Source organism: Lissotriton helveticus, chromosome 12, assembly GCF_964261635.1.
Source record: "Lissotriton helveticus chromosome 12, aLisHel1.1, whole genome shotgun sequence".
Lineage (NCBI taxonomy): Eukaryota > Metazoa > Chordata > Amphibia > Caudata > Salamandridae > Lissotriton > Lissotriton helveticus.
This window is the reverse complement of record NC_136073.1, coordinates 892,305,095-892,328,569: the sequence shown is the minus strand read 5'-3', so window position 1 is coordinate 892,328,569 and position 23,475 is coordinate 892,305,095. Positions and strand designations below refer to the sequence as shown.

Below are 23,475 nucleotides of genomic sequence, written 5' to 3'. Positions count from 1 at the left end.
TACTGGAATATGAAAATAACTAAGTTTTTACCTTCACGGGACAAAGGAAATGCAAAAGACAAGCAACTTTTTGTTGACAATGGAGCTATTTGAAAAGTATGTATGTATGTGTCTTGTAAAGCGCACTGCTGCCCTGAGGCGTCGTGGCGCTGTAGACCGCTGGGGAACCCGTCCTGGCTTTCCCTGTGAGATGGTCCCTACTGGGTATCTCCAAGGTGAAACCAGGCATCCCCGGCGAATGTGGGGGGCCGTTGTAGAGATGAGGCAAGCTAATGCCCAGAGTTGCCGAGTGTGATCCCTGGTTAGAGTAGGCACCGAGGCGAGACTTATCGAGTCCACTGACCCTGGTCCATGACCCTGCCGCGTCGGGAATTGAACCCTGGTCCCGGGCCGTTCTCTGCTTGCGGGTCTGCCGCCTCTAACCAGTGAGCCACACCACTCCATTTACAAAAAGTCAATTACTAATGAAATAGTTTTGTGTTTTACCATATGTGATCCGAAGGTCAGCAGGCTCCCTTCTGGTTCTGCTAGATTAGAGAAAAGGAAGCCGCTGCTGACGTTTTCAGACAGAGATCAGCATACCTTTGCCAAACACTCCTGTTTGGCCTTGGACTCCACAACCGATGGCGATCGTGTTTTATTTCTCACTTGTCTCGGTTTCCTTTTCCCTTGGGTGTGGGAGGGACTCAGTGATGCTTTACAATGTTTATCACTCTGACAGCAGATCCCTTGCTGGAGAAGGAGCAGGGACTTGCTTCTTAGTTCTCTATCAAGAGCCCCTTTATTAAATCCATAAACACTCCTCCTTCCTGGTGCTGGAGGAATGATCGATTCCTCACTGGTGTCTTAATGACTCCAAGACCCGGTCTTCATATCGAAGTAAGTCAAAAAAGAAATCCTTGACGAGGAAAAACGGATAATGTGGTCACGGAGAAAGAATTCAAGGTGTAGAGTCTTTCCCTCTCAAAGCTGGGTACAACAAATGACATCGAGTCTCTGGAGAAGCTTTACTACCTCAATGCACCAGAGTAAAAGTCCTCAGCAAAGCCGCTTTTTGTTCTCCCACCTTTGATCCTTTTCCTTGTTTAAAAGGAGGAATTCTAAAGAGTAAAACATCTTTAATTTACTTTAAACTATTTTTAAATTCGAATTGTTTTTTAAAAAGATAATATTGGTAAAAGGCATGTTAATAAATAATTTTTCAAATGGATGTTTATAAAAAGCTCTCCAGTGTGTGCACGTATAATTATAGTAGTCCTTAATGAAGATTTCCAGTGAGGAATAAGGGCGATCATAAGGGACTAACCTTTCCTTCTCTTCCGCTGCCAGGTGTGCAGAAAGATCTGGATGGGCCTGTACGATTCCCAATCTTCTACCATGCCAGACTCCAGGGATCCTCAGAAGGTGAAGGAGTTCCTCCAGGAGAAATATGAGAAGAAAAGATGGTAAAGCTGAGCCGCCGTCAGGGGGGGGGAGGGGCGGGGGGGGGGGGTGGTGTAACACAAATACCACATGCCGAGAGTCTAGCTGCCATGATATGTTAAATGTTACCTTTTGAGGCTGGATTGCGGTGATCCTAGTCATGGGCTTGTGTGTCTAAGGGAAATTACCCTGCAGTCCATTCTGCCAGTGCTCAACCTGTGTGTAGGCCAAAGCACTGCCCTGGATGCGAGCATAACCAAAGGCATTACCACAGGGTCTGAGCCTACAGGATATCTGCAACTTATGCAGGAGCTCTGTTGTTGGCTTCAGACGGTGACATTGTTCTTTGTTACTTCATTACATTTTTCAAACATTTTTCTTTCCGGCATGACATTCATGTTAGTTCCTAAGCCCTGTCCTTTCATTGAGGTGCTTCTATTGTCACTTCCATGTCTTTCTTTGCAGTGACATGGACACACAGGAGTGGATCATTGCCCCTGTCCCTCTCTGTGAGGACATTCCTCCAGTCGGTAGCCTGTGCTCCTCTTCTGGCTGCTACTTTCAAAGTCGACCTTCCTGTCTGCCCCGAAATCCTATGCATTCCTCAGCAGATTCATAAGTGACTGACCGCGCCCTCTCAGCTCTTGTTCATCTCTCGTCTTCCTTAATATTCAGCGTAGCCTCCTCCTCCATTGATTGCGCTACTGAATAGCGACCCCAACAATATGGAAACATATTAATGTTGAGGGCAGACTAGTGAAATGTTAGTGCATGAAGGGAAATGTAGATTTACTATTCCTAACTCCACATCTATACACCTTGAAGGTGTATGTACCGCGCAAGTACCTATCTGTGGGGTTCAATATAGAATCTGGACTTACTTTCCCATTGATATTTGTTGTTGGTTATTTTGTAATCGATCTTATGTCCCATTGATATTGTCAATTCGATATTCAGGGGGTACGCCTCCTCCAGAGTTCTGTGCTCCTTCTTCGTTACTTTATCCCTTTTCTCTCTGTTGAGGCAAAACTGAACTTCTGTTTTGCCTTTCCACCTCAATTTCAGCACTGTGCTGCTCTTCCTACTCCACACCCTCTGTGCTTTCTGAATCTTGATCAGCCTTCCTTTAATCCCATAGGTCCACTGATGGTCCATGAACGGAGGCTAGTGGGCCTGAACGGTGGTATCGAAAAGATGGCGGAGTGCTTGTCCTGCCTCACCCCCTCAGTCTTGCCCCCATTGATACCTAGACCACACCTTTCCGTGTCCTGCCTACTCTATGGAAACATGGGTTGTTAGTGCAGGTGCAATGTACAAGCCATTCTGATCAACGAAGGGTAGGTCTGGCCAAGCCTATGTTTGGATTCTGAGGGGGGGGGGGGGGGAGAGCCTGACCTGCCCCAGCCACAATTGAGCCCATTCACAATTTGACCCTACTTCCACACTTCTGGGTTATGGTCAGTGAATTGCGTTCAGTAGTTTAAACGACTGAAGACAATTAATTGCTGTAGATGAAAACTTCTCCATGAACCTAATGTTTAGGCCAGTGCTAGTTGCTTGGCTTCATCCTGGACACCAACCGAGACCTCTAGGAACGCTGATTAAGAAAACAAAGATGGCATAGTACCAGCTCTCTGTACTGAAAAAAAGGGAAACGACCTTTCAGAAAACGACTTCAGAACCGCTCTTCAAGCTCTCATGCTCTCATACTCTTGTATCTGATGGTGGAAATGCCCTGTACTATGGCATCTGGGACTCCACATTGGCTCTCCTTAAAGGCATCCTACCCCATAGCATACCTCATCAAGGGCCTGAAGAAATAGGACATCACTCACATCCTGATAACCAGTGATACCCTAAGCCTTGCAAAGCAGACTGTCTCCTCTGCCCATTCCACGGGGTCGTGACTCGCATGCCTGAAGCCCAAAGCAGGGTTGGGCTTCAGGCATGCGAGTGATGACCCAGTGGAATGGGCAGCGGAGCCTGCTCCTTTGTGTAAAAAAGAAAAACCAGTGGAAAAAGGCTCCACATATCACCCCGTTGCTCGGGCCTCGTTCCCTACCCAGCAAAGGTGACATTGGCCCTAATGCAAGCAAAGAAAATGGACCTGAATAAAAATGCAGAAATAATTTGTGTTCAGTGGCCTCTCAAACCACTGGCCTCAGTGCCACTGTACCGTCTGCGCTAATGGCAGTGATTGCCCTGTGAAAAACAAAATGAGCCGCAGTTTCCCTCCCCTCCCTCAAGGCATCCCTCGAAGGAAGGGGTCTCTGTCCATTTGTAAAATAAAAACCTGCCCCACCTAGTCTCCTCTCCTCTCCGACGCTTTGCATAAATCTTGCTCTTCTCTGCTCACTCTGGGATATTGCTATGAGGGGGTCTGGGCTTTGTGGGTCTGAATTCAACCCTGCTGTGGTCTCCTCCCTTTCACCGCCCCCTCGACTCACCTGAAAAGGCATCTGGACAGAGCTTGAAATGGACAGGATCCCTGGGGACCGACATGCCCCTGCTTTTTACATTTACAAAAACATTTCCCATACTTTGTTAAAAAAAAAAAACACTATCGCTCAATGGTTAATGCGGACCTTGAGATGCCATTACGTGAAAGTGCAGGGAGGGCGGGTGATTCAGGGCTTGGGGGGTTCAAGTGCAGTGAAGAGGAAGAAGGGACCGAGAGCAAACCAGGGAGCCTGCTGCCTAGAAGCAATGTAAATGTATGCATTGTTTAACCACCATATGGAAAGACTGCCTGTGAACTAGTCTAGGCTTTAATCAGAGGCATCCCTGGGTTTTTATGGTGACAAATGTTTACTGTTTTTGAGAATTAATGCAGTTTTCGAGCCTCCTGGTGCAAGCAGGATGGCGACCTGCAGTCAATTTCACGTCTACTCGTTTGACTTCATAGCTGCACACTGGCTTGACTGAGAATTAATGTCATGGTGTGAGCAGCTGAGCTCTGGAAAGGATGGACACAAACAATGTTTCACCATGTACAGTTTACCTATGTCTAAAACATACACTTTGAAATCACTTGTTTTATCATAAACATTTTGCAGCAGCTTATCTTACACTGTGTGCAATACAATTTTAAAATAATGACTTGCATATTCATAGTGCTTTTTTGTTAGGTCTCGCTGAACCAACGCGCATGCGTTGTTCTGCGAGATTATAGTGGGCAAAATAGCTCTTGAAACCAGCGAGGATTTGCCACAATGCATGTGAGTTACTCAAGCGCGATGCTTCCCCAGCCCGCGCTTGAGCTCACTTCTTAATCACACCCCATATGGTGTTCCCTCCCACTCGCTCTCACATCAAAGGCTGCTGATCCCCCGCCAATGCGCTCCCGCCCCCCCCACAGCAATGCCAAGAGCTTTTTTTTTATTGCCGCGCGGCGACAATGCTTGTTGTTTTATATTTACATATCAAATATTTAAAGGGCCTTTCCTCCCAACCTCGCCTCACCTCTACGCTGCCTGCGCTCGGCTTCTCCTCCGCTCATCTCCCGCTGCGCTGCCCTCATTTCCCCTCGCCTTTTCCACTCTGATACCCCACCACCATCCTTCCCTCCCTCTGTGCGCAGCAGTGTGCCACTGGATGCGCCGCAGCCTCTTCGATTGACACACATCCATCCCTCCCGTTGGGTTTTTGTTAATGAGCGGAATCTTAGGCAGTTCTCAGCCCCTGGCGCTATCCTCTGTCACACCAGGCCTTGCTACCGCCGTCATTGAGGCGCCTTGGACACCTTCACTGTTTACCCTGCTTCGAATCCATTACCGTTTGCTCCCCCCTCTTCTGCGACTCTGTGAAGCCCGCGGTCTTTCCAGGCTGCATTCTTCTGGTCATGTTTATTACACGCCCCTTTCGTATGGACTCCAGTTCCGTTCATCATTGCCGCGTTTAATGGCCTCTTTCTGGTTAATACACGGCGCTATTCCCACCCATTCATTCAATCAAATATCTTTATTCGGTTTTTCAGAGAGAAAAAAAACATAAAAGCACATTAATCAATAATAAATATTACACAATAAAAACATGATATACAAGCATAAAATACCCAGTTAATAAGAAATATGTTAATAGCAACAATCACAGATAGGCAGGTGTATAAATTACAGCGGTACTTAAACAATTAGCTTTCCCTACTGTTTCTAAATCTTAGGACAGATTTTAAAAAACCAATCACAAATAAAGTGCTTTCAGGGTTTAACAATTGCAAGTAGTAAAGGGCAGGTCTAACCAGGGTAAAATTCAGTTTTTTTAAGAGGGGCTTTAGATAGAACCTCCGGGGTAGATCATAAAAAGGGAAAATAAATAAAAAGTGCACCGGATCCTGCGGAGACACGTTGTCGCAGCCGCAGGCTGGTAGCACTTGGCCTCTATGAGAACCCCTTGGAACGGCTAACAAAAGGTGGTAATAGTTCAGACGAAACCTAATTAACAAGTGCCGCTCAAAACCCGACATGGACCAGGATAGATAAGGCTCCAATGAAGCTGTGGTTTTCAGCATACCATGGTTTCGGACACTGAATTTATTTAATTCCTCCTCTTCCCGATTCATGTGATGTAAAAGAGAAAAAGTTTTCCTTACAGCCTCTACATCAACAAATCAGATCAAATCAGGATTTGAAAAAAGTTCTGGGCGCCCCTCGGCTGAAAAGCAATCTTTTAAATATTTTAGCCGTGGGATTTTGAGCATGTTGTCTAAAGATAGTGCTTTCCTTAGGAGTAGATGGTTTAAAGGCAGATCTTTATTTAGCCAGAAGATTAGTGGCCGTAGTGCTAAAGTATCACTAATGAAGGGTGTTCCAGTTTAGTCATGCACTACTAGGTTGGAGGTCCCCTTTGGGACCCCCAGCAGTTGCTTCAGAAAGATGTTCTCTGCCACCACAATATCATTAGCTGTCACGTGCCCCCAGAGTTCGCTACCGTAACGTCCTATTGCCACGCTCTTTGCCTGGTAAATCTTTAAAAGTGCAGCAATAAGACGTTTGCCCATTTTCCTGGCGAAATTAAATATAGCAGCATTAGCCCTGGTTATCTCGCCCCTTTTCTTGTGGATTAACGGTCCCCATTTTAGCTGGTCATCGAACAGAACTCCTAAATAAGAGAATGTTCTAGTTGTGGGGACCCTCTCCTTTTTAACCCTAAATGAATAAGGCTTAATGTTGCGCTGCCCCACCTGCATTATATAAGATTTAGTGTTGTTGATAGATAAATCACGGGTATCCATAAAATTATGAAAAGCATTTAATAGGGTTTGAAGGCCTCTTGGGGTCCTAGCCAGAAGGACAGCATTGTCTGCATACAGTAAAACAGGCAGCCCCTTGCGTCCAACATAGGGGTAGTCAGCACCAGTGTTTATTAAAAACTCTTGCAAATTATTAATATATAAATTGAAGAGAAAGGGGGCTAAGATACAGCCCTGCCTAACGCCCCTGTGGACACTAAAATCCCTGGACACTCTTAAATCCTGTGAGTACCTCACGTTGGCCTTAGTATCCTGATGCATGTCCCTGAGGAGGTTGACCAGGCTGGGCTCCACCCCCATGGCGCCCATGGCTTCCCAAAGTTTCCCCCGGTTGACACAGTCAAACGCGGAGGAGAGGTCCCTGAACGCCATGTGAATGGTACCCTGCCTAGCCAAGGTATACTTCCCCAGGACCATGTACAGGTTGAGGCACTGCGCTATTGTAGAGTGACCAGGCCGGAACACGTATTGGATTTGAGAGATGACCCCGTGATCGTTGGTCAAGGCTGTCAGTCCATTTAGAATTACTCCACCCACTACTTTGACCACAGAGTCAATGAGGGAGATTGGCCTGTGACAGATGGTGCTGTTACGGTCACCTCTCTTAAATACTAGCACTATCGTGGATGTGCCCCAGGACCGAGGGCAGCCATGTTCGGCAGCTGCTCTAAGCACAGCAGTGAGAACCGGCGCCCAAAGAGATTCATCTGATTTGAATAAATCCGGGGGCACACCGTCTGGACCTGGTGCTTTATTACCGGATAACCCCAGGATACCTTTCTTAACCTCACTAATTGTAAAAAGTGGGGGGTTACACTTTGTTCCCCTCGGACCACTTCTGTCTGAAAAGTATTACTATTAAAAATAAGACTAAAATGGGATACCCACTCATCTTCGGTGATGTTCGTGCCAACTGAATCGGTCCCCACCACATCGAACAGAGGTTTGTTAATAATACCCCAGAATCGTTCACTGTTTCCAAGGGTATTTGGGTCTAACAGATCTTGTCAAATGTTGTCCTTTATTTCTGCCTTACGTTTAACCAGGGCCTTTTTGTAAGACCGCCGTAGTGACCTGATTAATGTGGGGTCTCTGGGAGTGGACTTCAAAGCCACCTTTATCTCGCGGCCTACTTTTGAGCACGAGTGGTCAAACCATGTGGCGTCCCTACACCGAGGGCCCGAAGAAGGTACAGATAGCATTTCACCTACTTTTAAAACAATCCCGTCAAATGCTAAGAGTATATCTGGCGGGAGAGACGCAGGGGATACACATAAAGATAACTCGGAGGCACAAGTTTTAGTAATTTTATCATAGATTACCTCCGAGTTCACCTTAGACCATTTTAAACGTCGCCTACCATCTGAACATTTCAGGACCCCGCAATTTTGGACTTTATCACGTAGATTTAAAAGGTTGCCAGCCAGTAAGATACATACAGGATTGTGATCGTTATAAAAAGATTCCTGGATTTTGAAGCCGGATATAATTGATTCTAGGCCATTGGAGAGGAGAATGTGATCAATATACCCCCCCCCCCCCCCTCCCTACCCGAGTACCCCTTAAACGTAGGAACGGGCTGGCCGCTACAAACGTCAACCAGGGACATAGCAGAAATTGGGTCGAATTCATTTAGTAGCTGGTTCAGCGGATCACCCCGAGCAGAATGTTCAAAGTGAAGACCTCCCATTCTGTGGCAACCTAGTTCTCCCATTGCGGTGTTCATAGGGTCCCCACATGGATGCACATTGAAGTCCCCCATGATAAGGATCCGATCGGAGAAGTTTTCACAGTGGTGCCTAATGAAATTGCCCAATTCAGCAATCCTACATTCCCCTCTTAAATTTACAGTGTTATAAAAGTTAATCAGGGACACCCTTTCATTCCCTCTTCTTATAATCACAGCTTGGATGTCGGTGTTGTGTGTAGGTATTACTTTGACTACACAGAGCAAGGCTAAGTCAATGTTCGAGGCATGTGGGCTGCTAAATTCATATCTTAGCATTAGATCGCCGCCTAGTGTTGGGCTCGGATGATTGCACATTGTTGTCCTGGAAGAGTCTTCGAAGTATCCTGAGATAGGTGGCTCCTCCCCTGGACTACAGTGCGCATGGGCATCGGCTCCATCCCCAGATTGTTTTTTTCCGCCATTGGGTTCGGATGTGGTCTCGACGTCTTACTGTCGGAACCAAGAAAAACTAACTTTTAGCGGCCAAAAGGCCTCGATTTTCTTGCGTCGGTATTGTCTGCGCACGGTCTCGAGTCTTCCGTCTCTTGGAGCCGGAATAAGCGGAGTTTTCTTCGCTCTCGGAACTTTGAGGCCTTCTCATCGCGACACGACTGCAAGCCTTTTCGGACATGGAGCGGAGCCCGTTTAAGTACTGCCCGCTCTGTGGGTCCAAGTACCCACACATCGATCTACACCCCGTGTGTAACAAATGCCTTTCGCCTGACCACGACGACGGCAAGTGCAAGTTGTGTGCACAGTTCCGCTCAAAGAAGACTCTCAAGCTTCGGCGCGCGATGCGCATGGAAGCTAAACAAGCGGCCCCGGATCCGGAGAACATCTTCGGCGACCAAGACGAAGAGGACCAGGGTCATCATCTCCAAATCTCCCCACCCGAGACGGAGGTCGAGGCGGATCCGGGAGACGACGACGGAGTCGCGGGTCAAGGCCTTGAATACGTCGACGAGGTAGGAGACGACGATGAGATTTATGGGGCCGCGGCGGATAGCTCAGGGGACGAGCTCTGCCCCGAAGGTTACGAGGATACCGACCGGGACACGGGATCGCCTGTCGGCCTTACCCAAGACCCGTTGCCGCAAGCCACGGCCCCGCCTTCGGGCCCGGCCACGGACTTACTTGCTGGGCAGACTGTTTCGAAACCGAAACCATCGGGATCGACGACACCTAAAATGGCCGACCCGAAAACGAAACCGAAAGTTAAGGACTCGAGTGTCCCTAAGATGGCTACCGTGCCGGTGAAAACGACGGTGCCCGCTAACCCATCGACTCCGTCGACCTCCGGTCCGCAGAAGTCGAAGAAGTCCGTCGATTCCGATGCTGCGAAATCGAAACCGACGCCAGAGGAGGGGTCCTCCAAGAAAGATGGTCGGCACGGGACAGCGGCTACGACGCCGTCAAAACCCGCCAAAGTCGGCTCCAAGGAGGCTACGCAGGCACACGGAAAGAAGTCTGTGCCCCGAACGCAGGAATCGGAGGCAGTAAAGACAGGATCCACGCCCAAAACGCACAAGGCCCACAAGGACGTCGGATCCGAGGGGAAAATCAGACCATCCTCGTCAGCGCCGACACAAACTGTGAGTGTGCCGTCCCCCATAGCCGAATCACTGAAAAGAATCAGGGAGAAGGCCTTTGCCCCGTCGGCTCCGATACCATCAACGCAGCCGCGAAAAGACACTCCAGAGAAGCCGTCTGGGAAACTTCTCTTTATTTTGCCGCCGAAGGAGGCGCCAAAAGCATTTTCAACCAAATCGGCACCGAAACAGGTGATTTCTTCACCGACTGGCCCACTTCCACGTCAGGTACTCGAATCCGAGGACGATTCGGAGCATTTCATCGACGCTGACACAGGCAAACTGACCCTCTATAAGAGGAAAATCACTTCGGAGCCAGTGGACCCCTATGTCATCCCACTAAAGAAGAAGAGGGTGCCCCTTGACGCCTCAGGCCTCACGGAACCAATCCAGCCTCCTCCGAGACGGAGCCCTACTCCCTCCCCAGAACACTCTGCGGGTGAGGGGTATGATGAGGACGAGCAGTACAATTTCCCAATCAATGAACCTGATGTGCAACCCGATTCATATGATGACACTGGTGACCAGAACACCCAAGGTGCGGGGCAGGACCCGCAGCCTTTTAATGCACGGGCATCCCCGACTGAGGATTCAGCAGGTTTTCATGCACTACTCGAAAGGGCGGCAGCCAATCACGATGTGGACATGCATGCCGACCCTGTTGAGGAAGACTTCCTTTTCGACACTTTTTCAGTCTCTGAAAGGACAGTAAAGACACTGCCTATGCTTAAAGGAGTCCTCAAGCATGCTGGGGACATATTTAAGGAGCCTGCGAGAGTGGTCAACCCTCGCATTGAAAAAAAGTACAGACCTGCACCTGCAGACCCCGCATACATTCGGGGACAATTGCCACTGGACTCTCTTGTGGTCGCCAATGCCAGGAAACGTGCCAACTCCCAGACTACGGGTGAAGCTCCTCCCCCGGATAAGGAATCCAAAGTGCTAGAGGCAGGGGGCAAAAGAGTAGCTGCACAGGCATCAAACTTTTGGCGCATCGCCAATACACAGGCGCTCTTGGCGCGTTATGATAGGGCGCACTACGACACCCTAGAACAGATTGTACAACACCTGCCTCCACAGTTCCAAGAGGGCACCAAACTGCTTATTGAGGAAGGAAAGCTAATCTCAAACGCAGCCATCAAGTGTGCACTTGACGCTGCGGACACAGCTGCTAGAGCTATCAACACTAGCGTTATGCTGAGACGACAAGCGTGGCTCCGCATCTCAGGGTTTAAACCGGATATTCAGACAACAATTCTTAATCAGCCAGTCAATCCTGATAGTCTGTTTGGTCCGGATGTTGACACCACCCTAGAGAAAATAAAGAAAGACACAGAAACTGCTAAGTCTATGGGGGCCCTACAGTCACAACAGTTTCGTGGCAGCAATTTTCGTCGCTCAGGTGCACGTGGAGTCACCAGAGGACAAATGGGTCAACAATCCCAGTTCGCAAAAGGTGGGGCACAATCCTCGTTCACTAAACAGAACAAGGGAGGTTACAGGAATAACAGCAACAGAGGTCGCGGCAGAGGAAACAACAGCTCCCGCACCTCTACTCCAAGCAAACAGTGACTCTCTGTCACTGCCCCCCGACCACCTAACACCTGTCGGGGGGAGACTGCAGCAGTTCCTGCCCGTCTGGAGAAACATCACCACAGACAGGTGGGTGCGACAACTAGTCCAGTATGGTTATTGCCTAGAGTTGAAGTCCACTCCACCCAACATCCCGCCAAGGCAACGGCCTATGTCCGCAGAGCACTTGCTCTTATTGCAGCAGGAAGTAGTGGTGATGCTGCAAAAGGGAGCAATCGAGCTCGTGCCGGTGGGGGAGGAAGGCACAGGGGTATATTCCCTGTACTTCCTTATTCCAAAGAAGGACGGATCTCTCAGGCCCATTCTAGATCTACGTCCCCTCAACCTGTACATACTATCAGAACATTTCCACATGCTTACACTGCAACAGATTCTTCCCTTGCTAAACCAGGGAGACTTCTTAGCAACCTTAGATCTCAAGGATGCTTATTTCCACATTCCACTACACCCGTCACACAGGAAATACCTCAGGTTCACTATTCAAGGCAGGCACTACCAGTTCAAAGTCCTACCCTTCGGAGTCACAACAGCCCCGAGGGTGTTCACCAAGTGTCTGGCGACAGTAGCGGCGCACCTCAGGAGGCAGAACATCCATGTCTACCCCTACCTAGACGACTGGCTCGTGCAAGCCAAGTCAGAGCAACAGTGCGCCGCAGACATGTCGACTACAATTCACCTTCTTCACGATCTGGGTTTCTCCCTGAACTACCCAAAATCGCATCTTCAGCCGGCGCATGTCCGGCAGTTCCTAGGTGCAACGATCAACACCCTGACGGCCATGGCTCAGCCAAACCAAGTCAGGATAGACAGCATGCAGGCTCTGATCCAAAAGTTCAGGCCACAACACTCGCTTCCAGCGAGAGTGTTCATGCAGTTGATAGGCATGATGGCCTCCTGCATCTTCATAGTCCCTCACGCACGGCTACATATGCGCCCGCTCCAGGAGTGCTTAGCGAATCAGTGGACACAGGCTCGTGGGCAATTGACAGACCTAGTGTTGGTTACCAGTCGGGCATACGACTCTCTGCATTGGTGGACTCCACACAACCTTTGCAAGGGCCGACTGTTCCAAGAGCCCGTGCCGCAGATTGTCCTGACAACGGACGCATCTCTCCAGGGATGGGGAGCTCATGTGCTCACTTACACAGTGCAGGGACTATGGACGACGCAGCAACAAAAGATGCACATCAACTATCTGGAACTGATGGCAATCTTCATGGCGCTCAAGTCCTTCATTGTACATCTGTGCAACAAAGTCGTGCTAGTCCGGACGGACAACATGACCGCGATGTACTACATTCAAAAGCAGGGAGGCACCCACTCGCCACAGCTGTCTCATCTGGCTCAGAGCATGTGGAAGTGGGCCATTCAGAGGAACATTTTCCTCATGGCAGAACACCTCCCAGGAAAGGACAATCAGATGGCGGATCTGCTCAGCAGATACAGCCATCAAATGCACGAGTGGGAGATACACCCATCTGTTCTCCACCCGTACTTCCAGCAGTGGGGTCATCCGGAGATAGACCTGTTTGCCACAAAAGAGAACGCAAAATGCCAACTCTTTGCCGCCAGGTTCCCTCACCCACAGTCGCAGGGGAATGCGATATGGATGAACTGGTCAGGCAAATTTGCGTACGCTTTTCCGCCAGCCCCTCTAATACCGCTGGTCGCAAGAAAGCTAAGGCAGCACGAGATGACTCTCATCCTGGTTGCTCCAACGTGGGCGCGCCAGGCTTGGTACACCACGTTCCTCGAACTCTCAGTGGTGCCGCATCAAAGACTGCGCCTCACGCCCAGTCTTTTGACGCAGAACCATGGAGACATTCAGCATCCAGATCCACAACAGCTCAACCTGGCGATCTGGCTCCTGAAGTCCTAGAGTTTGGATACCTTAACCTACCTCCGGAGTGCATGCACATCATCAAGGAGGCGAGGAAACCAACTACTAGAGCATGCTATGCTGCAAAGTGGAAGCGTTTTGTCATTTACTGTACAGCCAATGACATCAACCCGCTAGATGCATCTATCCCCAACATCATCTGCTATCTGTTGCATCTTTACAAGTGCAATCTAGCGTACACTTCCATTCGGATACATCTATCCGCCATAGCGGCTTATCTCCAGAACAGGCAGCACCTCTCTGTCTTCAGGGTGCCTGCCATTAAAGCCTTCCTTGAAGGTCTGAAACGAGTCATTCCCCCAAGAACACCGCCAGCTCCGGTGTGGAACCTCAATGTCGTTCTCACCAGACTGATGGGACCGCCATTTGAGCCACTGCACTCGTGTGAACTCCAGTTCCTTACGTGGAAAGTAGCTTTCCTTGTAGCTATTACGTCTCTGAGGCGTGTCAGTGAGCTGCAGGCGCTCACAATCCAAGAGCCATTCATTCAAATCCATCCAAATAGGGTAGTGCTACGCACTAACCCCAAATTCCTTCCGAAGGTGGTGTCACAGTTTCATCTAAACCAAACTATTGACTTACCAGCATTCTTTCAAAACCCGCAAACGGTAGCGGAAAGAATGCTCCATACCTTAGATGTACGGAGGGCGTTGATGTACTACATAGACAGAACACAACCCTTTAGAAAAACAAAACAACTCTTTGTTGCCTTCGCACCACAACACAAAGGCAACCCGATTTCCAAAGCAGGGATAGCCAGATGGATTGTTAAATGCATCCAGATATGTTATCAAAAAGCCAAGCGCACTTTAACAATACCCCCCAGAGCGCACTCCACACGCAAACTGGGGGCATCCATGGCTTTCCTAGGGAACATTCCTTTAGAGGATATTTGCAGAGCAGCCACGTGGGTTACACCACACACCTTTACTAAACACTACTGTGTTGATGTGCATTCCAAGCAGCAAGCTGCTGTAGGACAGGCTGTTCTGAAGACACTTTTTCAGGTTTCTGCAGCTGGCACGGGCAACCGCCGCTGATGGAGGGACTGCTATGTATTCTATGCTAAGATATGAATTTAGCAGCCCACATGCCTCGAACTGAATATGCTACTTACCAGTATGCATCTGTTCTTGGCATGTAGGGCTGCTAACATTCATATCGCCCGCCCTCCTCCCCGGTGCCTGTCGCAGCTGCAGATATACTATTGTATTTATTCATTAGCATGGACATCCTTTACACTTTTCACTCCATCTTCTGCCACAATGGCGAAAAACAATCTGGGGATGGAGCCGATGCCCATGCGCACTGTAGTCCAGGGGAGGAGCCACCTATCTCAGGATACTTCGAAGACTCTTCCAGGACAACAATGTGCAATCATCCGAGCCCAACACTAGGCGGCGATCTAATGCTAAGATATGAATGTTAGCAGCCCTACATGCCAAGAACAGATGCATACTGGTAAGTAGCATATTCAATACAGAGCCAAGCACCTTTTGGTTCTACCACTTCGTGAAGGTTCAGCGGGTATGAAAACTTTTATATCCTTCTAGGAAAATATCTCACTCCACCAACCAGGTTTCTTGTAGACAGATCACCGAGAAAGACCTTATGAATTCTACCCATTTTTGATCTTTAGCCTTTCCCGCCAGCCCAACAATGTTCCAGGAGATAACGTTGCAATCCGATTTCTTACATGCAGATATTTGCGACAATCGGGTTGCAGTCATACCCCCTCTAGAATCAACATTATTGACTATATTAGCGCCCCTAGGGGGTAAAGGGGGGGCACAGATTATTCGGCTAGTAACTTGCTTGGGGGCTTCCTCAAGTTGTACATAACTACCACAATCGGATTGCACACACATTTCATCCCTGGAATGGTGAAGTCAATCAACCAGTTCTAAACCGCTATACATGTTTTGTGTATGTATTTGACTGGCTATATGCGGTTGTGCGTACCGGCCCCCAACCGACCTTTCCACCCCCATATGTTTTACCAGTGTCCATTCATTTTCCAGATCTGGGAAATGGGGTGGGGGGTAAAAGTATGACAATGGGAGGGGTTGGATAGAGGACTTGTGGCTGTAGTGTCTCCAGTTACAGATATGCCCCACGGTGCGCGGGTCCCTAAAATTCACTACCACGCAATCTCCATGTATAGTTTTTGGCCGGTGCCCCACCCAGGACAACCTGCGTACCATCAGGATTTCGCTAGAGACATTGCGGGGGAGTGGTCTATATCTATTTAGTCAGTCGGCAGTTTTATTTTTTAAGGAGATGAAAGATTCCTTGGTTGGGTTAATTAATTTGGGGACCCCAGTTAAAACTACCAGATATGGACTTGATTCTGGTGGTAAGTCAATTCTTATATCCCCAACATTGCCTGCAACGGGTGAATCCCGGGAGATTTCTTTGGGCTTAACGGTATTAGCCCCTGATATGGTGTTAACAGGCAGTAATACAGGAGTAGGTATTTTTGTGGGGGATGCATTTAAAATAGATGGTGATACAGGTGCGATAGAGTTGTTCATCACATCCCCCCCTTGTGCGTTATTCTGTTGAACATCACCCAAAGACAGTTTTTTTAGCTTAATATTGTCCACAATCTCCAATGTTGCTTTCTCGATTTTTGTTAACCGCTGCTCGATCTGTACAAGTCTGTCTTCAAAAGATTTAAAGGTTGATTTTAGCAGAGCTCCAAGATTGGCGAGGTCCGGAGCCTCCAGTGCCAAGGTTGTAGCAGCAAAGTTAGGCGTCCCTGTATTAATTTCGGACGGTATTAGTAGCCCATCTCTCTGTACGTGAATCAGAGCCTCTATACCCAGGCCGTTTGATGCCGAGTTGCTGTCGCTGACACGTTTAGCAATTTTGGGCTTCCTGCCTCTGGCAACAGCATTAGTCCCCCGCTTTCTCTTGGGAATTGCCCCCTCGCGCCTCCCTCGGAGTTGCCTGGTGTTAGGTCTTTCGGGTGAGCTGCTGGTAGACACCATAGTGTTCTCTGTAGCCATAGATGTTTGAAGCTGATCAATTAGTGTGATAGGGCCTTGATCCAAGGGAGTGGGTGAGCTATGGACAGTCACGGGAACGTTGATGTTTGCACGTGACAATGAATCTGGAGTACGGGCGTTGGCAAAGTGCCCCATGGATGACCTTTTGGCTAAAGCAAGATCTAGGGACACCCTGTGTTCCATAATGCTAATCCCCTGATCAATAACCGAGTTCGCCCTGGTGATGAAATTGTCCAGGGTCCCTGTTACTTTACTTCTGTTATGTGCTGACATTTTACAGTACGATTGGCCAGCCAAGCAGGTACTTACAGTTAAGCTCGATGGTCTAGTAGCAGGAACTCCACTTTGAAATGGGGTAGCCCAGTCCGATCTCCCTCTGGCTCCAACGGGCTAAAACGGGCCCGCCCTTGGCCCGGCTCGTCCCGCGAAGCGGATCCCCGCATTGTTTAAATGCGCCTCCTGGCGCTGTCGCAGCATCAATAGAGCACGCCGCCGCTAAGCCAGCCGGGAAATGTAGTCCCGGAGCGGCGGCGCAACTTTGACACCCGGTGACTCCTGGCGGTGGCGGCGTTTGATGCCCAGTGACTCGTGGCGCCGTTGCCGAAAGTCAGGTAGGTTAGCACGGTTGTTCCCACCCAATTTGATCACTCATTTATCAATCTCCTTTTTAAACATCTGGTGGCTGCACAGGGTTTCAGACATGTAACCTGCTGACGTCACAAGCTCTCTGCAACAGGTGCATAACACACTGATCTATATCACTTTATATATTTAAAATATGTCCCGAAGCTTGAGCAATGTAAAAGCATAGCAGGTAACATAAGTTCCGTAGTAGCAGATGCATAATCCTTCCCCCACGCGCAAAACCGTACCCCGCTGATGCACATGCTTCACCGGTGCTGCGTGGTAGTTTTATGAAACCAGCTGATTAGCTTGTCAAAAACATTTGCACCCAAAAAAGGCAAAGCGATTGGGACTCACGGATGGATCAGAGCGTTGATTGGGTGATGTGTGTGTGTGCATGCACAGCTAGGAGACGTTTAAGGGGAAGTGCATGGTACGGGGCCGTGCAATACATACCAGGGACTGCAAGCTTCTTGTGGACTCATAGAGCAGGTGCTCAGCCGTGCCCCCAACAGGTTGATATACGCTGTTGGCCCTTCTCCATAAAGAATATTCAGACTGCATGGATGGCAGAGGAAAGATTTTCATCTTTTGTTAAGCATTGATTTTCCCAAAGGGAGATTAGTGCGCCTGCATTCACCATTGTGCACTAAGGCACCGTGCACAACAACGGTGGCACTATAGAGCGGAGTCAGTAATTGTGCAGCTTCTCTTCTCTCCCACTCTTCTCCCCCCCCCCCCTTTCTTTCATGCTGGCACGTCTGTTTAACGCACTACTGAAACATGTGATATGTTCCTCATCTCTGCAGGCTTCAAAGCGCTAGCTTCTTCTGGCTACCGATTGGCATACGCAGTTGGCCCTTCTCCATAAAGAATATTCAGACTGCATGGATGGAAGAGGAAAGATTTTCATCTTTTGTTAAGCATTGATTTTCCCAAAGTGAGATCAGTGCGTCTGCATTCACTACCACCGCAGCACCACTCAGCACCACCACAGCATCACTCAGCACCACCACAGCACCACTCAGCATCACTCAGCACCACCACATTATCACTCAGCACCACCACATTATCACTCGGCACCACCACATTATCACTCGGCACCACCACATTATCACTCGGCACCACCACATTATCACTCGGCACCACCACAGCACCACTCAGCACCACCACAGCATCACTCAGCAGCATCACTCAGCAGCACCACTCAGCAGCGCCACCACAACATCACTCCGCGCCATCACAACAACAATCTGTGCAACCATTGAACAACAACTGGTTCAAATATGTTCTGTCAATGTTTCAAGCTTTATTACAAATGTCACAAAAAGATTTTAATATTTCACTTCTGTTCTTGGATTGTAATCACAATAAAATACACTGAACATAATCTTCACAAAAGTTATTTACAAAAGTTTAAGCTATTGCAATTATAAATTACAATCACTTTTATTTAAGTATTAATTATTTTAAAAAAATTAAAAGCCATTGTTATTTGTAATATCAATACATCTAAGTCACGTAAATACAAAACACGTTACATTACAAATGCTATAGGTGTCACATTTGCGACAGTTATAACTATTGGCATTGTAAATGACAAAGCTATTTATTTAGCTATTTTCAAAACCAACACATAAATAAAAAAATTGTCATTTACAAGACCAATAGCTCAAACTTTCCTAATGCGAGACCTATTGCATTGCAAATGCTTGTTACATGTGGGACCTCGCAGCACTATAAATACACTCGTCACTGTTCCCACTGCGTCAATCAGGATTCAGTACTTCAGTTTTCTGGTCACACATACAGACACCTGCAGTCATCACATTAGCCAACTGAGGTTTCTAAATGTAGAGGACTGCGCTTTCCACTGATTCATTTAACTTGCATTCATGATCTGTGCTTTTATATTCAGTTACCTGAAGGTGAAAAAACAAGACAAAAAATAGCTGGTTCTTTTCAGGTAAATATTTGACCCCCGCCACCATGGACGGATTTACCGATCCCACTTTTTTTTAGGTATTTAAATCCTGTCTGTAAGTGAAGGCAGCCTGGAAATATACAAAATGAACAAACTTTCACTTCCAGGCCATCTTCATTTATAAGTACTTAGGCTGTGGCGCCCCCTGGGAATGCAGCTACTGATCCCTGGGAGAGGAGGGGGAGGGGGTCACCCCACCGTGTGACGGCCTCTTCTTTAGGGGCAGGCCTTCTGGAACATACCGTGGACCACCTGGCACCGGCATCAGCAAAGGCTGCTCCAGGGCGCCTTCAGAAGACATACATGACTCTCAACATGATCCTCTGTGCCTCAGAGCTCATCCTTCCTAGGATTCCGTCATTGTCTCCGCAGCAAGAGAGGCTCAGCCGCTGCCCCTGTGCCGAGTATACCTATGAAAACACCAGGGTTCCTTGGGGCCCAAGGCTTGTTGCACGTCAGCGTCCGCAAGGAGAGCTCCCATGCACTGCTCTACATGAGACGTGTGACTGACCCTCTGAGGCTACAAGCAGATTCCCTGGTGACCTTCCCAGAGGCAGGAGAGAGGGTTTTAGTTAAATCTTTGCTGATGGAATGATGGTATCAAATAAATAATCCGTGCAGTAGCAGATTGTTCCAATTTGGCAGTGCAGTGTTATTGCCATGGATTACCAATGAGGCGTCACCCGGCAACATCTGAGCTTTAAGCTGAAGCACAACAGTGCATCTACAATCTTTCTTTCACTCTGTATCTCATGCAGACAAAGAAATGCACAGGGTGAAATCAGGAATAAAGACACGGACCGCTGTTGGCTTGGAAGAAGGAAGGAAGGACTGCAGAAAGCAGCACTTTAGACAACAGGACCATTGGAATATTCAACAGAAGGTTCAGTCCCCTAAGAGTCCTTGGCAGCCGTACCAATGGCAGTGCCAGTCAAGACAAAGAGGAGGTCTTCCACCCTCTGCTGCTGCAGGGAAGCCTCCAACTGGTGAACAGCGATTTAACATTTGCAAGAGTGGCAAAACAACGACACCTGATGCAGAATGGCTAGACTCTTGGGCTCAAAGTCCCTCAGCCGGCAGTGCCTCTGAAGAGGTTGCATTATTTCCACCACCAGCCTCTTGTCCCGTCAGAGCAACTACAAGGAAACTACCATGCAGACCAAATCGTATTCATATGTTTAGGGGCCAGATCTGCATCCCAACCTACCATAACGGAGCGTGGCTCCTGAACTCTCCCAATATGCTCATTTGAGCCTTCCTAAAGAATACATAGACTTTCTAAGGTTGGACAAGGGCATCCAGAAAAACATCAACACAACACAAAGCTTTGAACTGTGCTTGTCTGCAAAAGGGGGTTGACTTTCATCCAACAGTCATATCTGAGATTCTGGACTCCTCCAGCTGCGGCACAGGCGGCCAGTGGACATCCGGCTTAACGAAGTCGTTTACTCGAGATACTTGCTGATTCTAAGAAAAAGAAAGTCCCAGGCTGATGGCTTGGGGTGTCAGCTTTTTCAATAAACTAATTACAAGCATTGTGAAAAAGGAAGCCCGGATGCTGGACTTTAAGCAGAAGTTCCCCCTATTCGCAAGTGCGCTTCGGTCCATCCGTGCGCTGTGGGGTTTTGAGGTTCCTGGTTCGGATTCCAGTGACTCTTTTACGATGCTTCCCCTCGCCCTGGTATCCGCCAGAGTGTGGCATTATCACCACCATACATAAATATATATATATATATATCCATCCTCCTACGGTACATAGTGCCCTAAAATATACTTATATAAAAATGTGTATCTATATAGATGCATATGAACATGCAGCCTAAGAAACAGAGGCTAAAAAACAATGTGCTAAATTCCATTGACTATATGAATTTTTTTAAATAACCATGTACTTTGAAGTTTTCATTTACTGTATCACAAAAATGTTTAAAGTGTAAAACATAGCCTTTATTTGAAAGGAAAAAGGGAATGAAAGGGCTTGTTAGCCAATAGTTTGCATTGAAAACCATAACAGAGAAAACTGGCACCCTGCCTTTAAGACCTCCAATACCTCCCATCATGCTCCACAGGTGACGGGTAGGTCAGTTCTTTTTTCTGGCTCCTTTGCAATGGAACCTGGAGCACTGAACTCTTCACTTCACATTTTTTGTCTATTTTCTCTATAATTGCCAATTGTTTCTCTTCACTCTGCAGTTTTAAGTGCCCTGCGCTCATTCAACCAGTTTTCAGACTGAAAATGCATTTTTTTTCTGAGTCAAAAATGCCATCTCTTTTTAACAAATGCCTATGGCAAGAAGATGGCTCAATCAGACCCACATTTGGTCTGCACGCTGGTTTGCTTGCCTCACATGTTCCTGACATAGGCTACTACTGTCAACAGTTTTCAAGAACAAGAGAGAAAATCCGACTCCATGCCCTTCAACAGAGAGGAAAAACATCTGAAAGTGGCCTTGGAGAGACCCAAACCGTCTCGGGACAAGTACACACGGATGTAGAAGTGAAAAACCGAAACGGAATTTGTCTCAGCAATAGTTGCACAGTGTAACCTATTGGCCACATCCGAGTCCAGCCTCTGACTATTCACACATGAATTCACCGACAAGGGCCTTTCAGCAGAAGCCACATCACAAGAACACCCTTCCTTGCACATTCTCACCTGAGGCTTCATCCTGTTTGCCCTCATCAAGATCACACCATAGATCTACATCCACAGAAAGAGGCACTCATTATTACCACAAGGACGAAGATCAAAGTCAAGGACCCCCCACAGAAGACACTCAAAGCCTTGATGTTCTCACGTCTCATCCAGGCATAGGTCTTCCTCCTGGTCCTCCACCGCTTCTCGATAGTCTGTGAGAGACTACTCTCCTAGGATGTATTACACGCCTCCAGCAAGAGTATCTCCTGTGGACGGCCTTATTACATTTATCAAGGTACTTATCAGAGGTGCAACAAAACTCAATATAGACATACTGCCACCGGTTGTATCTAGTTAGTTATCTTTGAAACACTCCATCGGTGAATGGCATCCAGACCCCTTTTACCTCTAGTACCAGGCTAATTGGAAGCGGCTTTACAATCGTTACTTACTCCAGCATCCATAGGTCCAGCTCCTCCACGTATTTTGAAAAAATACAAGCCCTGGACCAAGATCCACTTTTTCTCCATTCGGATCCACCTTCTGATTCACTCATTGAGGCTGCTGCCAGGTGCATACATCTGAGCTCCTCACCTTCTATGGGTTCACCAGACAAAGACAGCAAGCAAATGGACTCTTTGAGCAAGAAGATGTGCAACACCTCAGCTTCTTTCGCGAGTCGCCTGCGCCTCTGCCCTGTTGGGGGGATATGATAGATCGCTTTGGGATTCTTTCTCCGCTTCACTGAAAAACTGCCTAAAGAAGACAGACGGGATTTTCAAGAGATCCTTCAAGAAGGTGGCCTAGTGGTTAACCAGATTATCAGTGCAGCGACTGATGCCTCCGATCTCTCAGCCCATGTTTATTCGCATGACATAAGCGCCCGCAGATCCTCCTGGTTACGTTTCACTGGTCAACACCGAATCCTCAATCTGCCATTCTCGGGCAACTCTTTCCGGCACCCATGCTGATGACGAAATGGCAAAGACGAAGGTGGATACAGACACACTGAAGGCGGTGGGCCTTTAGAAAAAAGGAATTCCACTGCAGGTTCCGCCACTACGACCGCTGCTCCTTCCAAATGAGGGTTCAAACCTCTTAATAGTCATCCCATCAACAGTATTATGGAAGGTCACACGATCATCCTTGCAGACCTGCCCTAGGGAAGGGAACACCTCGTACAGCGGCTTCAACAGCAAAGCCTTGAGCCAAACAATGATCGCTTGCTTCCCCATACTTTGTATTGCACTCCGGTCGCGGTAAGTATTGCAGCACATTTAGAAGAGTGGCAAAACATCACAAAAGATAAGTGGGTATTACGTATTGTATAGCATGGCTATTCCATCAGATTCAAAACGGTGCCTCCTGCCATTCCACTATGAAGAAGCTCACACAAAAACAGCTTCTACAAAAACAGGCCAGCACGCTTTCTGTAAGGGTGCCACCTAAAACGTTCCAACTTTACAACAAAGACTGGGAATTTACTCACGCACATTTTTAGTACAGAAAAGGGTCCGGATCAAGAGTACAGACCCATTCGCGACCTAAGACTTCTGAATAAATTTGTCCGCAAAGAAAAATTCAGGATGTTGGCCCTCCATCACATATCCCCCAGCTCCGCCAGAGGGGATTGGATGTGCGCGATTGATCTGCAGGGTGCTTATTTCCATATTCCTGTCGTCAAGAAACACTGGACGTTCCGGCGATTCAGAGAGTCATCAGCGCACTACCATTACA

General features: G+C 48.0%; 1 protein-coding gene across 1 annotated transcript in view; it reads left to right on the top strand.

Moving 5' to 3' along the window:
• Positions 1–23,475, top strand: part of AGFG2 (ArfGAP with FG repeats 2) — a 564,405-nt gene that overhangs the window by 247,941 nt on the left and 292,989 nt on the right. Inside the window, exon 3 of the mRNA XM_078670884.1 lies at positions 1,330–1,445. Coding sequence (XP_078527010.1) covers positions 1,330–1,445 — 116 coding nt within the window. The remainder of the gene's footprint in view (positions 1–1,329; positions 1,446–23,475) is intronic.